The sequence below is a fragment of the Oncorhynchus masou genome, chromosome 5 (assembly GCF_036934945.1).
Source record: "Oncorhynchus masou masou isolate Uvic2021 chromosome 5, UVic_Omas_1.1, whole genome shotgun sequence".
In the NCBI taxonomy this organism is placed as follows: Eukaryota; Metazoa; Chordata; class Actinopteri; order Salmoniformes; family Salmonidae; genus Oncorhynchus; species Oncorhynchus masou.
This window is the reverse complement of record NC_088216.1, coordinates 20995330-21012106: the sequence shown is the minus strand read 5'-3', so window position 1 is coordinate 21012106 and position 16777 is coordinate 20995330. Positions and strand designations below refer to the sequence as shown.

Sequence of the window (16777 nt, the reverse complement as noted above, 5' to 3'; positions counted from 1 at the left end):
CCTGCCTAAGCTGTTTCATGTTAAAATCAGAAGTTCCAACCTGGACCCAAATAAATGCTTATTTGAAAGTTACCTGAAATACTTCATTTTTCAAATGTGGCCCAAAACTACATTGGAAACATTTCAAATAATTTCCCATAGTGTATTTGAGAAAGTAAAAATATTTCCAAATACCAAACAGACCAGGGTTAAACTGCATGGGAGTATAGACACTGAATTTTTTTTACTAAATTACAGTTAAGAAAATCAGTAAATTGAAATACATTAGGCCCTAATCTACATATTTCACAGGACTGGGAAGGAGCACAGCCATGGTGAGCATTCCCACCCCCACCAACTTGGGAACTAGGCAGAGCCAGGTTCAGAAGTGCTCCAGTGTCAGCTGTCTGGTCTCCGATTATCCTACAGGTGAAGAAGCTGGATGTTAAGGTCCCGGGCTGGTATAGTTACTCGTGGTCTGCAGTTTTGAGGCCAGTTAGACAATGCCCAGTTCTAAAATGTGCAGCAGTTTATGGTAGTAAAATTAACAATTCTGCACACTCCCTCAATTTGGACAACTGCTTATATAAGAGTGGCCTTGTGCCCATCACAAGGTCCACCTGTGTAATGATCATGCATTTTAAATTAATCAACTTCTTGATTTGCCACACCTGCCAGGGTGATGGAGTATCTTGGCAAAGGAGAAATGCTCAAACATGGATTTCAACAAATGTGAACACTTGAACTAAGCTTTGTACGTATGGAACATTCCTGGGTTCTTTCATTTCAACTCGTGAAATTAAGTTCACATGGAGATTTTAAAATTACATGCCAATAATTTCCAAACACATTCCAATATTCAACTACTTCAAATAAAACATCCCCAAATATGCATGTCTGAAAGTAATCAACTTTAATATTTCAACCCAGTTCTGCCTGTACCTCTGCAGCCATTTTGAATGAACTCAAGACAAATGATTGTTTAAAAAGTTTATTTTATCAAAAGAACTGGCCACTGCTCATCAAACCCTCCCAACAGCACCTAGAACAATGAGGGAGAAAGCTATTATTTTCAGAAATTTGTGCTCATAATATATTAACATAATTAAACATTCTTAAGAATTAAGCAGAGGGACTGAGTACCTTCAGTAAGCCCCATCGTTGAAGGTTTCCATGCTCAGTGTTTTATTCTTAGCATGGTCGTCATGGGCCATCGTCATAAAATGACTGGTCACAGTTTGTGCGTGAGCTATGAGAGCATTATCAGATCAGTATTGCATTTCACAGAGATTAGTCAAACAAACCATAATGTAAAATGTCATCAAAATGGCTTCCCATTCCCCATTCTCTAATGCGCTCAGATGAAAGGGTTGGTGACAATGAGACAAGACTGGTCATGAACCGGGCCTATGCTCACCGGAGGGTTGTAGAGAAGGAGAAGGACAAGAGCCGACACAGCACGAGCAAACCGCAGCTTCACCATACAGTTCCACCCACCTAGGACAATCACAATAAATATTAGTTAACCCTCACAGCAAGGAGTCCCTCAGAACTCAAATCACTCAGGTGAACCTACTTTTTAGTCTTTGTGTCATAGTTGCAGGATTTGAAACTTGGAGTTGGAGTGACATTCCCTGTAGTTATTTCACAGTGCAAGTGGAGTTTCTGGAAGAAAATAAATGTACGTTCTGTAAGGTGCATTACTGTAGGCCTATAGTATTAAAGATGCAAACCATCATGATTAGTTGTTTGGAGATTCACACATGAGTCAGACCTGATTGTCCAGGCCCTGGAAGATGAAAGCTCCGACAGTGAACCTCAAAGCATTGTTGGTTGTGTGTGCCAGGAACTTTGACTGGACGGTATTCTTGCCATCCACCATGCATCTAGTGAAGAGAAGATCGTGTACTTAACACAACAATTCGGGGCAAGGTTCACTCGCTGGTTCTTATTCTCGCCTTGTAAACCAGGGACTGAGTTACAAAAGACACTAGGGCTGTTTACACAGGCAGACCGTTGTGATTTCTCTCTTGGTTGAGGTTTAACAGCACTTGGCATCCCATATATTGCATTACCACCCCCGACTGAATTATAGGCCCATGACACTGATACAAAATGGGAACCAAAAATACACTGAATATTACCCTACTTTAACCTCATCTGATCCTTCCCCAGGCCAATGGGCTGAGAGGACAGGACACTACCATGCTACACACGCTGTGCTAGTCCTCTGCACCTTACTGAAGCATACATGTCAGTCATTGGCCTATCCCTCTGTGCTGTCAGACATCCCATTCACAGGAATCCTCAGAATTGCTCACCCTTGACCCATTCTCTACTTCGCTCCCTCAGCACTACTCTGACAAGCCACCGAACACTTCTGATCCCCAGCAACATGTGCACCCTACAGTTGACCACTTTATCCAACGAAACTACACAACCCTCTATCCCATTCCCTTCTGCACACATCCACATTTTGGAATCTCCCTCCTACACACTGTGACATGACCATAAATGTTGCAGCTGAAACAGAGCAGTGTATTCACCACAAAAGCGCCAACAGGATAACTGATACATCCTAACATGATCTTGTCAGGTAAAGACTGACTCAACTCAAAAGGGCTGAAAGTGACACCGTGTTGCCACCGGGTCTGCGTTGCATCAAACTTCACACAGGAATCTGCCACTTCCATTGCGCCACCCCAGAAATAACTCCCTTCAATGGTGCGCAAAGCAAGACTATACTAGTTGCGGCGCACAGTGCGCATGCTCCCTCTGATCTAAAGAAACAAGTCCAGTCCACCGACTCAAAAGCACACCCTCTTTTCCAACCCTGGATCAGCCAAAAGACCTGGTTCCATCTTCAAAAATCTCAGTCCCACTGGACCAAAATGCATCATCATCATCACCATGTCCATCAACGCAAGGCTAATGCTCCTCACAAACCTTTACCCCTTCAATTTCACCTCAACTCACTGGCATCTGGCCCACTTTCAACTTGACAGTCTTCCTCGACATACCCCTTTCCCGGTTATTGCTAGAGTCAAATTCAAACCCATCCTCTTCCCTTAACCAATTACCCGACTCCTGAAAATAATCCATTTTCCCAAACCGAAATTTCTTTAGCCTTGGGAGACGTGCTAAGCTCTGTACTCCCACATCAAATGTCAATTTGACCAATCAGATAAGTTTAAAGACTTAATTGGTCTTTCAAGCAATTCGTGGACAAAATAGAATTAGGCTGCCTGTGTAAACTGCCCAGCTGTGGAATCTAACCAATTAACAAGCAAGAAATTAACTACCATGAACAAAACAAAACCAGGCCAAGATAAAGTGCAGTTCTGTAACAAAGTAGTTTTACCCATAGTTGTCGACCACAGTGTATTTGAGAGTGGAGTTGGGGCTAGCAGTCACATAACAGTTGTTAATATACACCCGCCGATGCAAAGAAATAGTGGGAACTTTGGCCTCAAAGTACATTGGTTGTCCAATGATATAGGTTTTATTTCCAGTGAGCTTGTTCCATGATTCTGAAGAGAAAGGATAGAGTTAAGGTTCTTTAATAGAAATCAATACTGCAAGTGCATTCAGATTTAGGTGACATCTGTCAAGTCAACTCACCATCATAAGATATGAGGGTGACGCCAACCTTGGATTTAAGGGCCTTGAAGACTTTTCCCGCCAAACGAGGATGAAAGCCAAACTTGTAAGAGTGGTGGATCCTGTAGAAAATGGCCATTAGTGCAGTCAGACACTCAAATAATATCCAGACTAGCATACTACCTAGTATGGAGCCATGTATAGGATATGCTAGTGTGGACAACGTAGCCACCAAATGTGAAATCGTGAAGTGGTGGTTCACCGATTGTAGCGGCATTCGATGTGAACAGAGAATGGCAACTCCCTCACAATACCGCCTATGGCCTCTGGCTCATACTTCAGCACGTTGGAGTAGGAAATATAGTCAGCGGTACACTGGAATAGAAGAAACAACTCTAAAAACCACCAAGACATCTGAACATTCTCAATCATTACAGCCATGGAAATACAATCCCTTCAGACCATTGCAATTTGACTGGATCACTCAGGGCATACATTTGATGTCTGAGTGACAGGGGATTGTATTTCTGATGGCATTGGTAGCCAACCTTTCTATGGAAGCTACAGCTTTTGATGTTGTAGAGCATGTAGTAGTGTTCCGCGGTGGATTGGTTGACTTTGCATTTGTGGAGTTTGAGGTACTTGCAGGCGTCGGGGTTGGTGAAGGCGTCCTTTCTGATTCTCACATAAATCCTGTCGAGGTGGCACAGGACCTCAACCTTCTTAGAGTGAACTGGAGGAGTGGTGGGCGGAGAGGCGGTGGGCAGCAGGATGTGCTTGACTGAGAGTGGCAGCGGCCTGAACTTCCCTTCAGGCTTGAAGACATTCGCTTGGTCCTCAGAAGCACGAATAGGGATGTATTCTGGTAGCTTCAGATAGTCTGGCTTATGAGAATGCTCCAACATGGGAGTGGCAACGGTTTGGGAACGAGATCTGACCTTGGGTTCAGAGTCGTCATCAAACCTCAACTTCTCACCCCACACAAACTCAGTGTCCTTCCCGTCATCAACAGCTAAAGGGAAGCCCTTACCTGGCAAACCGTAAGCAGAGTAGTAACTCATGAGCAAAAGCATGAATTTCACCACCATCTTGCCATTCACCACCAAATCTCTCTCAATAATCCAGAACAGTAAAAAGGTGTATGAGAGAACCACCATTTGCTTGTGTGTTTTATATACTAGCTACAGCACCCAAGTAATTGCAACACCTGGTGATGACTTTAATCAGTAGCAGAATCAACCAATCAGCAGTCATCAGGGCCCAGTTTTTCAAAAGTTATATGATCATAATTTCATTTGAAAGAAGCCATAAATCGCATTGGGAATGGACGTTTATTATGTTCAACAGGGAGGGGCAATTGAAAGTAAGCTTCAGCCCACCTGCTTTTATACTATAGTTTGACTATAAGTTGTTAAATGTTTCTTCTGAATTAAATATTTTAAAATTAGGGACAGACGCAAATTAATCGCATTAAATTAATAATCTTCAGACATTATTTTGTCAAAGCAGCAAAATAACAAAGCAACAAAATAACTAGGGCTTTACAATGATGGTGGACTCTTGGTATTAAGTAGGGTTAAAATCTTCCATAGAAGTCAGAGGGTTCGCAGTCACATGAGGGTACGCAGTCATTAGTCATTTTGGCACCTTAGTCATTATTCATATTAAAAATCTGCTTATTGAATAATCCATGTGGTATATATTTAAGGGCACTTCAATTAAGATAACAGGCTTTAAAAATGCAATATCGGTGCACAATTTTGACCTTTGTTAAAATATCAAAGAGAAGCAAAAGGCACTCATTTTGTGGAACGACCCAACTGCTGGTTGCAGTAAATCACCAACCTTGGTTTTATTCCTTTTCAAACAATACACTCCAGGTGGCAGTATGCACCCTTTCAGTTTGTTGACCAACTCAAAGAAGTAGTAGAATAAGAAAATGGGCTACTTCAAAATGGAGATGAGATGGCCTCAATGTTGCTGCCCATGCTCTCACCGACACCATAATGGGACAGATACAATGTTGCGTCAGAGAGAAAGCCCAGTGGCTGGAAGTGGGAGTGTATGGAGCGAGATGGAACTGGGCCGACATTTGGCTGATTTTTCTCATCGAAGAAAAGCCTGATCTCAATACAGTTTTCTGTTCCCAAAACTATGATCAGTTACGAACAGAGTACACTCAGTTTTGTAGATGTGACCCTTTGCCAAAGTTTTAAAAAATGACATTGTTTACATTGAATTGAGTTATTGCATTCTTCACAGAGAAGGCGTTCCCTTCTTCTTCTTCTTCTTCAAATGGAGATGAGATTACCTCAATGTTGCTGCCCATGCTCTCACAGACACCATAATGGGACAGATACAATGTTGCGTGACAGAGAGAACAAGGAGAGATGTTTCACCATAAAATCTTAACTTCCAGGTTAGAGTACCGCTACTCAAAGCGGCAGCTCTACCCTTTAGCTCAGTGTGGCTGTTGCCTGTAATCCATCGCTTCTGGTTGGTGTATGTACGTACGGTCACTGTGGGAACGAAGTCATCGATGCACTTATTGATGAAGCCGGTGACTGATGTGGTGTACTCCTCAATGCCATCGGAAGAATCCCGGAACATATTCCACAGTCTGTGCTAGCAAAACAGTCTTGAAGCTTAGCATCTGCTTCTCCTGACCACTTTTTTATTGACCGAGTCACTGGTGCTTAGTGCTTTAATTTAGAATGATGGTCAGATTTGCCAAATGGGGGGCGAGGGAGTGCTTTGTACGTGTTTCTGTGTGTGGAGTAAAGGTGGTCTAGAGTTCTTTTCCCTCTGGTTGCACGTTTAACATGTTGATAGAAATGAGGTAAAACGGATTTAAGTTTCCCTGCATTAAAGTCCCCGGCCACTAGGAGCTCCACTTCTGGATGAGCGTTTTCCTGTTTGCTTATGGTGGTATACAGCTCATTGAGTGCGGTCTTAGTGCCAACATCGATCTGTAGTGGTATATAGGCAGCTAAGAAAAATACAGATGAAAACTCTCTAGGTAGATAGTGTGGTGTACAGCTTATCATGAGATACTCTTCTATTCATGCCGTCGTTCAGCCACGACTCGGTGAAACATAAGATATCCCAGTTATTAAATGTCCCGTTGCTAGGATATACGTGCTTTTAGCACATCCAATTTATTTTCCAGTACTACGGATGGCAAGGGCAGATTAGCCATCTTCACAAGGCACCCCTATCTCTTTCTGCAATATCTTTGCTGTCTCTTCCTCGTGCTACTGATGGTGATGAGGGCCTGTTTGCGTGTCTGGAGTAAATCCCTCTGGTCTGACTCATTAAAGAGAAATTCTTCACCCAGTTCAAGGTCAGTAATTGCTGTTCTGATTTCCAGGAGCTCTTCTCGGTCATAAGAGACGGTAGCAGCAACATTATGTACAAAATAAGTTACAAAAAATGCGCGAGAAAAAAAATAGCATGGTTGGTTAAGAGCCCATGAAACGGCAGCCATCCTCTCCAGCACCAATTGCAGGATCAATCATTCAATTAGCAGGTTAGAAGCATGCATACTAATCAATGGAGGCTCATTGTCACACCTGTGACAAGTTGAACCATTCTCCCTTACAAGTCAAAGTCTTCAGAGTTTACTGCCAAAATATATTTTTTTATTATATTATGAAGGATTTTATCCTACCAATGTACACAATCTACTCCAAATTTCCAAAGTGAATGAACAATTATAGAACATTTTCCACATTTTTGGAGCGATTACTCCATTTAAAAGCACACTCATTATTTATGTGTCTCCCCTTTAGTGCATATTCAAATACTTTACCGGTCAACGGATAATATATGTATATAAAAATAATGTTGACACTAGGATATAAAAGCATGCTGATGTCATTGACATTGAGCTACCGAGTCAGATCTGCCTCTGTGTGCCATTGTATTTGACATTTTTGTGGTGGCAGCATCATATTATGTGTATGCTTGCCACCAACAGGGGCTGGAGAGTTTGTCAGGATCAAAAGAAATATGAAAGGAGCAAAACCCAGGTAAAAAGTTAGAGGAATACACATCTCTGTCTTCTGAAAACCCTGGGATAGAGTTGTATCTTTCAGTGGGGCAATTACACAATTTTCTATGCAAAAGACTGTTTGAGGAATTCTAAATTCCTATATGTTTTGTAGCCAAAACCAAGACAGCTATTTTGTAGCCAAAACCAATTAATTACTCAATTTACTGAGCTTGAGCAATTTTGACAAAAACAATGGAATCACACTCTATCTATTTCATAATAAGTTGTAAGTTTATCATTTTTGCATGAAATTGATCGAGACCAGTCTTAAAAACAAGTTCAGCATTTATTCTTGATGAGTACTGACCCAAAATACAAAGAACATTACATTTTAAAGAGAGAACATAAAATGATGTCATCAGTTTCTCACAATCTCTCCGATCCACACAATAGCGCAGTGTCTTCAGGTCTGGAGATCGTCTTCTACTCCCCTCATAAAACAAACATTCCAATCTGTCTAAAAGATATCATTTATTCCACTAATGGAACATCAAACAAACATTCTTATCTGTCTGAAAGGATATATGCCCTCCTTCTCCCTTTCCCGCAAGGTACAGACAATTAATTTGTTTTACCTACATTTTCGGTCCTAGTTTAAACAAAAATCCATACATGTCATACCATAACATAATAGTATTAAAACTTAATGGTTCTAATATTAATGTATACATAATTAATAATTTCAACTATAATTTCCTCCAATGAAGACACACCAGAATAGCTTTCCAAGAGGTGTTGAGTGTTTTGACATAAACAATGGATAAATGTTGCCCTAAGACAGCTTTTCCCAAACTTGGTCCTGGGGACCCCAAGGGGTGCACATTTTGGATTTTGTCTTAGCATTATACAGCTGATTCAAACAATCAACTTAATCATCAATCTTTGATTATTTGAAGCAGCTGTGTAGCACTAGTTAAAAAACCAAAACGTGCACCCCTAGTTTGGGAAACGCTGCCTAGGAAGAGCAACTCACAGACCAACCGTCTAACACACATCAGGAAGTAAAAGTACCACCTAACCTCAGAAAGTCAGACGACCAGCAACATCGCACAGAACAATATAACACAAACCAGGAAGAGACACCGATTCTCAGCGAATCATCAAATGATGACCAGCAGTAGGAGCATGTCAATAATATCATAGACTCGGAGAGCAACGACACCTGGTACCTATGGAACACATACTCCCTCATCTCTTTTGTTCATTTCTCCATTACATTCTTCAGAAGACGTTCACAGAAGAAGCCCCATCCAGGAGAGATAATTCAGGAGGATATGAAAGACATCTCTGTCGTGAAAAACCTCTCGGCTGAAGTTCCGCTACCGGACTGTGATACACTCAACCGTTTTTATGACAAATGTGTCAAAGTCTCACCCAATGAGAGCTGGAGGGTGACTGAGTTTGTAGAGGGTTTTGCTAATGACCTATTAGACGCCATGAGGAGCATGAGTGATGTGGAGGTTGGCATGGTGATTGAAGACTTTGTGGTGGAGTGCAGGATCAGTTCCCTTGTGTGTGACATCATAGTCCCCATTGCCCCGTTAGAGCCATACAGGTTCCAGTGTCAACTCTGGTGTAACCAGGCTATTGATGATATGCCACCTGAAATGGAGGGCTGTGGTAGAGTCAAAATGTTGGATGGTGGTGTGAACCAAAATGGCTGCTCATGTCGCACAGCTGCCATAGGAGATGATGATATGCTGTGCCGGCTGTGTTGTCAAATCAAATCAAATTTATTTATATAGCCCTTTGTACATCAGCTGATATCTCAAAGTGCTGTAAAGAAACCCAGCCTAAAACCCCAAACAGCAAGCAATGCAGGTGCAGAAGCACGGTGGCTATTAAAAACTCCCTAGAAAGGCCAATACCTAGGAAGAAACCTAGAGAGGAACCAGGCTATGTGGGGTGGCCAGTCCTCTTCTGGCTGTGCCGGGTGGAGATTATAACAGAACATGGCCAAGATGTTCAAATGTTCATAAATGACCAGCATGGTCGAATAATAATAAGGCAGAACAGTTGAAACTGGGGCAGCAGCACGGCCAGGTGGACTGGGGACAGCAAGGAGTGATCATGTCAGGTAGTCCTGGGGCATGGTCCTAGGGCTCAGGTCCTCCGAGAGAGAGAAAGAAAGAGAATTAGAGAGAGCATATGTGGGGTGGCCAGTCCTCTTCTGGCTGTGCCGGATGGAGATTATAACAGAGCATGGCCAAGATGTTCAAATGTTCATAAATGACCAGCATGGTCGAATAATAATAAGGCAGAACAGTTGAAACTGGAGCAGCAGCACGGCCAGGTGGACTAGGGACAGCAAGGAGTCATCCTGTCAGGTAGTCCTGGGGCATGGTCCTAGGGCTCAGGTCCTGTGAGAAAGAGAGAGAGGAGGAGAGAATTAGAGAACGCACACTTAGATTCAAACAGGACACCGAATTGGACAGATATAACAAGCTGACCCTAGCCCCCGACACATAAACTACTGCAGCATAAATACTGGAGGCTGAGAGGAGTTTATGTTTATTTGAAAGTTAGTTGTTGTGACAATAAGAAACTCAAAGTGGTAAAAAGTTCACTGATGTATTGGGTAGCGCTCTTTGCTCAAAACACACCCCTTACCTGGCCAAAACCCAGGTTACCAAATGGTTCCAGACCACAATTAGAAAAGCTTGGGGACAGATATCCCACAAGTTCGAATTTGAGCTGACATTTCGCAACATAGACGCCCCAGGAGCTCTGATGGTTCGATTCAGATCAGGGAAGGTGATAACCTTCGATATGGCTCCCATGGTGAAACTCAAAGACACTGAAGCTTATTTCACCATTTCTCCTTCCACCCCAACTACGAACAACTCCTTGGACACATACTGGAGCCTCTCATTGACCACTTACGAGGACCACTTCCTGAAGTACCTGGCCAATCACCTGCCTGAAAACTCCTGCCACATTCACTGACTTGGAATTGTAGCGTTCCTTCACAAAAAGCCCTCACAGGCAGAAGTATCCTTACAGATCATCACTTCAAAACAGTGTTAATTCACTTGCTTTTGAGTAAAGAGCCTCCTGACTGGTACCCTGAACACTTGGCTAGCAGGTTACGTGATGCATTGCACTTCCTAGAAAATAGCCTTCAGGGTAGGAAGTTGCTTCACAGCTTTATTGGAAAGCCTCTGGTTCCAAGTGAGATTGGACTCCCTGCTGTATTTAGTGATGCAGAGCCAGTAAATCTCTTCCGCCCCCTTGGGGTACAAAATGGCAGCTACACCAAGACTGTAAAGCACTTGCAAGAGATGCTCAGGAACTCTTCCATGCTGATAGAGGAGTATTTGCCAAAGCCGAAGGAATGCAATGGTCTGGACAAAACTTCAACTGGTATAGAGTGTTGAACAATTTAAGGTTAATACTGGACAATTAACTGTAGAGATGCCAAATCTTTAATGACATTGAAATGCAGAAAAGTGCATCATGAGGAAACCTGCCTAAGCTGTTTCATGTTAAAATCAGAAGTTCCAACCTGGACCCAAATAAATGCTTATTTGAAAGTTACCTGAAATACTTCATTTTTCAAACGTGGCCCAAAACTACATTGGAAACATTTCAAATAATTTCCTATAGTGTATTTGAGAAAGTAAAAATATTTCCAAATACCAAACAGACCAGGGTTAAACTGCATGGGAGTATAGACACTGAATTTTTTTTACTAAATTACAGTTAAGAAAAATCAGTAAATTGAAATACATTAGGCCCTAATCTACATATTTCACAGGACTGGGAAGGAGCACAGCCATGGTGAGCATTCCCACCCCCACCAACTTGGGAACTAGGCAGAGCCAGGTTCAGAAGTGCTCCAGTTTCAGTTGTCTGGTCTCCGATTATCCTACAGGTGAAGAAGCTGGATGTTAAGGTCCCGGACTGGTATAGTTACTCGTGGTCTGCAGTTGTGAGGCCAGTTAGACAATGCCCAGTTCTAAAATGTGCAGCAGTTTATGGTAGTAAAATTCTGCACACTCCCTCAATTTGGACAACTGCTTATATAAGAGTGGCCTTGTGCCCATCACAAGGTCCACCTGTGTAATGATCATATGCATTTTAAATTAATCAACTTCTTGATTTGCCACACCTGCCAGGGTGATGGAGTATCTTGGCAAAGGAGAAATGCTCAAACATGGATTTCAACAAATGTGAACACTTGAACTAAGCTTTGTACGTATGGAACATTCCTGGGTTCTTTCATTTCAACTCATGAAATTAAGTTCACATGGAGATTTTAAAATTACATGCCAATAATTTCCAAACACATTCCAATATTCAACTACTTCAAATAAAACATCCCCAAATATGCATGTCTGAAAGTAATCAACTTTAATATTTCAACCCAGTTCTGCCTGTACCTCTGCAGCCATTTTGAATGAACTCAAGACAAATGATTGTTTAAAAAGTTTATTTTATCAAAAGAACTGGCCACTGCTCATCAAACCCTCCCAACAGCACCTAGAACAATGAGGGAGAAAGCTATTATTTTCAGAAATTTGTGCTCATAATATATTAACATAATTAAACATTCTTAAGAATTAAGCAGAGGGACTGAGTACCTTCAGTAAGCCCCATCGTTGAAGGTTTCCATGCTCAGTGTTTTATTCTTAGCATGGTCGTCATGGGCCATCGTCATAAAATGACTGGTCACAGTTTGTGCGTGAGCTATGAGAGCATTATCAGATCAGTATTGCATTTCACAGAGATTAGTCAAACAAACCATAATGTAAAATGTCATCAAAATGGCTTCCCATTCCCCATTCTCTAATGCGCTCAGATGAAAGGGTTGGTGACAATGAGACAAGACTGGTCATGAACCGGGCCTATGCTCACCGGAGGGTTGTAGAGAAGGAGAAGGACAAGAGCCGACACAGCACGAGCAAACCGCAGCTTCACCATACAGTTCCACCCACCTAGGACAATCACAATAAATATTAGTTAACCCTCACAGCAAGGAGTCCCTCAGAACTCAAATCACTCAGGTGAACCTACTTTTTAGTCTTTGTGTCATAGTTGCAGGATTTGAAACTTGGAGTTGGAGTGACATTCCCTGTAGTTATTTCACAGTGCAAGTGGAGTTTCTGGAAGAAAATAAATGTACGTTCTGTAAGGTGCATTACTGTAGGCCTATAGTATTAAAGATGCAAACCATCATGATTAGTTGTTTGGAGATTCACACATGAGTCAGACCTGATTGTCCAGGCCCTGGAAGATGAAAGCTCCGACAGTGAACCTCAAAGCATTGTTGGTTGTGTGTGCCAGGAACTTTGACTGGACGGTATTCTTGCCATCCACCATGCATCTAGTGAAGAGAAGATCGTGTACTTAACACAACAATTCGGGGCAAGGTTCACTCGCTGGTTCTTATTCTCGCCTTGTAAACCAGGGACTGAGTTACAAAAGACACTAGGGCTGTTTACACAGGCAGACCGTTGTGATTTCTCTCTTGGTTGAGGTTTAACAGCACTTGGCATCCCATATATTGCATTACCACCCCCGACTGAATTATAGGCCCATGACACTGATACAAAATGGGAACCAAAAATACACTGAATATTACCCTACTTTAACCTCATCTGATCCTTCCCCAGGCCAATGGGCTGAGAGGACAGGACACTACCATGCTACACACGCTGTGCTAGTCCTCTGCACCTTACTGAAGCATACATGTCAGTCATTGGCCTATCCCTCTGTGCTGTCAGACATCCCATTCACAGGAATCCTCAGAATTGCTCACCCTTGACCCATTCTCTACTTCGCTCCCTCAGCACTACTCTGACAAGCCACCGAACACTTCTGATCCCCAGCAACATGTGCACCCTACAGTTGACCACTTTATCCAACGAAACTACACAACCCTCTATCCCATTCCCTTCTGCACACATCCACATTTTGGAATCTCCCTCCTACACACTGTGACATGACCATAAATGTTGCAGCTGAAACAGAGCAGTGTATTCACCACAAAAGCGCCAACAGGATAACTGATACATCCTAACATGATCTTGTCAGGTAAAGACTGACTCAACTCAAAAGGGCTGAAAGTGACACCGTGTTGCCACCGGGTCTGCGTTGCATCAAACTTCACACAGGAATCTGCCACTTCCATTGCGCCACCCCAGAAATAACTCCCTTCAATGGTGCGCAAAGCAAGACTATACTAGTTGCGGCGCACAGTGCGCATGCTCCCTCTGATCTAAAGAAACAAGTCCAGTCCACCGACTCAAAAGCACACCCTCTTTTCCAACCCTGGATCAGCCAAAAGACCTGGTTCCATCTTCAAAAATCTCAGTCCCACTGGACCAAAATGCATCATCATCATCACCATGTCCATCAACGCAAGGCTAATGCTCCTCACAAACCTTTACCCCTTCAATTTCACCTCAACTCACTGGCATCTGGCCCACTTTCAACTTGACAGTCTTCCTCGACATACCCCTTTCCCGGTTATTGCTAGAGTCAAATTCAAACCCATCCTCTTCCCTTAACCAATTACCCGACTCCTGAAAATAATCCATTTTCCCAAACCGAAATTTCTTTAGCCTTGGGAGACGTGCTAAGCTCTGTACTCCCACATCAAATGTCAATTTGACCAATCAGATAAGTTTAAAGACTTAATTGGTCTTTCAAGCAATTCGTGGACAAAATAGAATTAGGCTGCCTGTGTAAACTGCCCAGCTGTGGAATCTAACCAATTAACAAGCAAGAAATTAACTACCATGAACAAAACAAAACCAGGCCAAGATAAAGTGCAGTTCTGTAACAAAGTAGTTTTACCCATAGTTGTCGACCACAGTGTATTTGAGAGTGGAGTTGGGGCTAGCAGTCACATAACAGTTGTTAATATACACCCGCCGATGCAAAGAAATAGTGGGAACTTTGGCCTCAAAGTACATTGGTTGTCCAATGATATAGGTTTTATTTCCAGTGAGCTTGTTCCATGATTCTGAAGAGAAAGGATAGAGTTAAGGTTCTTTAATAGAAAACAATACTGCAAGTGCATTCAGATTTAGGTGACATCTGTCAAGTCAACTCACCATCATAAGATATGAGGGTGACGCCAACCTTGGATTTAAGGGCCTTGAAGACTTTTCCCGCCAAACGAGGATGAAAGCCAAACTTGTAAGAGTGGTGGATCCTGTAGAAAATGGCCATTAGTGCAGTCAGACACTCAAATAATATCCAGACTAGCATACTACCTAGTGTGGAGCCATGTATAGGATATGCTAGTGTGGACAACGTAGCCACCAAATGTGAAATCGTGAAGTGGTGGTTCACCGGTTGTAGCGGCATTCGATGTGAACAGAGAATGGCAACTCCCTCACAATACCGCCTATGGCCTCTGGCTCATACTTCAGCACGTTGGAGTAGGAAATATAGTCAGCGGTACACTGGAATAGAAGAAACAACTCTAAAAACCACCAAGACATCTGAACATTCTCAATCATTACAGCCATGGAAATACAATCCCTTCAGACCATTGCAATTTGACTGGATCACTCAGGGCATACATTTGATGTCTGAGTGACAGGGGATTGTATTTCTGATGGCATTGGTAGCCAACCTTTCTATGGAAGCTACAGCTTTTGATGTTGTAGAGCATGTAGTAGTGTTCCGCGGTGGATTGGTTGACTTTGCATTTGTGGAGTTTGAGGTACTTGCAGGCGTCGGGGTTGGTGAAGGCGTCCTTTCTGATTCTCACATAAATCCTGTCGAGGTGGCACAGGACCTCAACCTTCTTAGAGTGAACTGGAGGAGTGGTGGGCGGAGAGGCGGTGGGCAGCAGGATGTGCTTGACTGAGAGTGGCAGCGGCCTGAATTTCCCTTCAGGCTTGAAGACATTCGCTTGGTCCTCAGAAGCACGAATAGGGATGTATTCTGGTAGCTTCAGATAGTCTGGCTTATGAGAATGCTCCAACATGGGAGTGGCAACGGTTTGGGAACGAGATCTGACCTTGGGTTCAGAGTCGTCATCAAACCTCAACTTCTCACCCCACACAAACTCAGTGTCCTTCCCGTCATCAACAGCTAAAGGGAAGCCCTTACCTGGCAAACCGTAAGCAGAGTAGTAACTCATGAGCAAAAGCATGAATTTCACCACCATCTTGCCATTCACCACCAAATCTCTCTCAATAATCCAGAACAGTAAAAAGGTGTATGAGAGAACCACCATTTGCTTGTGTGTTTTATATACTAGCTACAGCACCCAAGTAATTGCAACACCTGGTGATGACTTTAATCAGTAGCAGAATCAACCAATCAGCAGTCATCAGGGCCCAGTTTTTCAAAAGTTATATGATCATAATTTCATTTGAAAGAAGCCATAAATCGCCTTGGGAATGGACGTTTATTATGTTCAACAGGGAGGGGCAATTGAAAGTAAGCTTCAGCCCACCTGCTTTTATACTATAGTTTGACTATAAGTTGTTAAATGTTTCTTCTGAAAGAAATATTTTAAAATAAATATAGTTTTACCACATGAAAACAAGAGCTCAGTTCAGAGTTGACCTTAAAATTAGGGACAGACGCAAATTAATCGCATTAAATTAATAATCTTCAGACATTATTTTGTCAAAGCAGGAAAATAACAAAGCAACAAAATAACTAGGGCTTTACAATGATGGTGGACTCTTGGTATTAAGTAGGGTTAAAATCTTCCATAGAAGTCAGAGGGTTCGCAGTCACATGAGGGTACGCAGTCATTAGTCATTTTGGCACCTTAGTCATTATTCATGTTAAAAATCTGCTTATTGAATAATCCATGTGGTATATATTTAAGGGCACTTCAATTAATATAACAGGCTTTAAAAATGCAATATCGGTGCACAATTTTGACCTTTGTTAAAATATCAAAGAGAAGCAAAAGGCACTCATTTTGTGGAACGACCCAACTGCTGGTTGCAGTAAATCACCAACCTTGGTTTTATACCTTTTCAAACAATACACTCCAGGTGGCAGTATGCACCCTTTCAGTTTGTTGACCAACTCAAAGAAGTAGTAGAATAAGAAAATAGGCTACTTCAAAATGGAGATGAGATGGCCTCAATGTTGCTGCCCATGCTCTCACAGACACCATAATGGGACAGATACAATGTTGCGTCAGAGAGAAAGCCCAGTGGC

At 42.4% G+C, this 16777-nt stretch overlaps 2 protein-coding genes and 1 pseudogene across 2 annotated transcripts; 1 reads left to right on the top strand and 2 right to left on the bottom strand.

Annotated features, from left to right (window-relative positions):
• Positions 1–1551: 1551 nt before the first annotated feature.
• LOC135528479 (zona pellucida sperm-binding protein 3-like) lies at positions 1552–4667 on the bottom strand. Its single transcript, XM_064957590.1, has 6 exons — positions 4128–4667; positions 3842–3954; positions 3601–3701; positions 3341–3509; positions 1754–1865; positions 1552–1644 (listed from the first exon to the last, which is right to left on the bottom strand). Exons 1-6 carry the CDS (start codon positions 4665–4667, stop codon positions 1552–1554), a joined length of 1128 nt encoding a protein of 375 aa, XP_064813662.1.
• Positions 4668–8907: 4240 nt separating this feature from the next.
• On the top strand, positions 8908–12574 carry LOC135528471 (inositol 1,4,5-trisphosphate receptor-interacting protein-like; annotated as a pseudogene).
• A 71-nt stretch (positions 12575–12645) lies between these two features.
• Positions 12646–15761, bottom strand: LOC135528462 (zona pellucida sperm-binding protein 3-like). Its single transcript, XM_064957571.1, has 6 exons — positions 15222–15761; positions 14936–15048; positions 14695–14795; positions 14435–14603; positions 12848–12959; positions 12646–12738 (listed from the first exon to the last, which is right to left on the bottom strand). The coding sequence occupies exons 1-6, from the start codon at positions 15759–15761 to the stop codon at positions 12646–12648; spliced, it is 1128 nt and encodes a 375-aa protein (XP_064813643.1).
• Between the last annotated feature and the right edge of the window lie 1016 nt (positions 15762–16777).

Excerpts from the sequence above, each read along its gene's own strand:
- LOC135528462 (XM_064957571.1), bottom strand. The coding sequence starts at position 15,761 with ATGGTGGTGAAATTCATGCTTTTGCTCATGAGTTACTACTCTGCTTAC. Across the intron at positions 14,796-14,935 it reads ATCGAATGCCGCTACAACCG|GATCCACCACTCTTACAAGT; the intron begins GTGAACCACCAC and ends CATTTTCTACAG. Across the intron at positions 14,604-14,694 it reads CACCCTCATATCTTATGATG|AATCATGGAACAAGCTCACT; the intron begins GTGAGTTGACTT and ends CTTTCTCTTCAG.
- LOC135528479 (XM_064957590.1), bottom strand. The coding sequence starts at position 4,667 with ATGGTGGTGAAATTCATGCTTTTGCTCATGAGTTACTACTCTGCTTAC. Across the intron at positions 3,702-3,841 it reads ATCGAATGCCGCTACAATCG|GATCCACCACTCTTACAAGT; the intron begins GTGAACCACCAC and ends CATTTTCTACAG. Across the intron at positions 1,645-1,753 it reads TCCAGGGCCTGGACAATCAG|AAACTCCACTTGCACTGTGA; the intron begins GTCTGACTCATG and ends ATTTTCTTCCAG.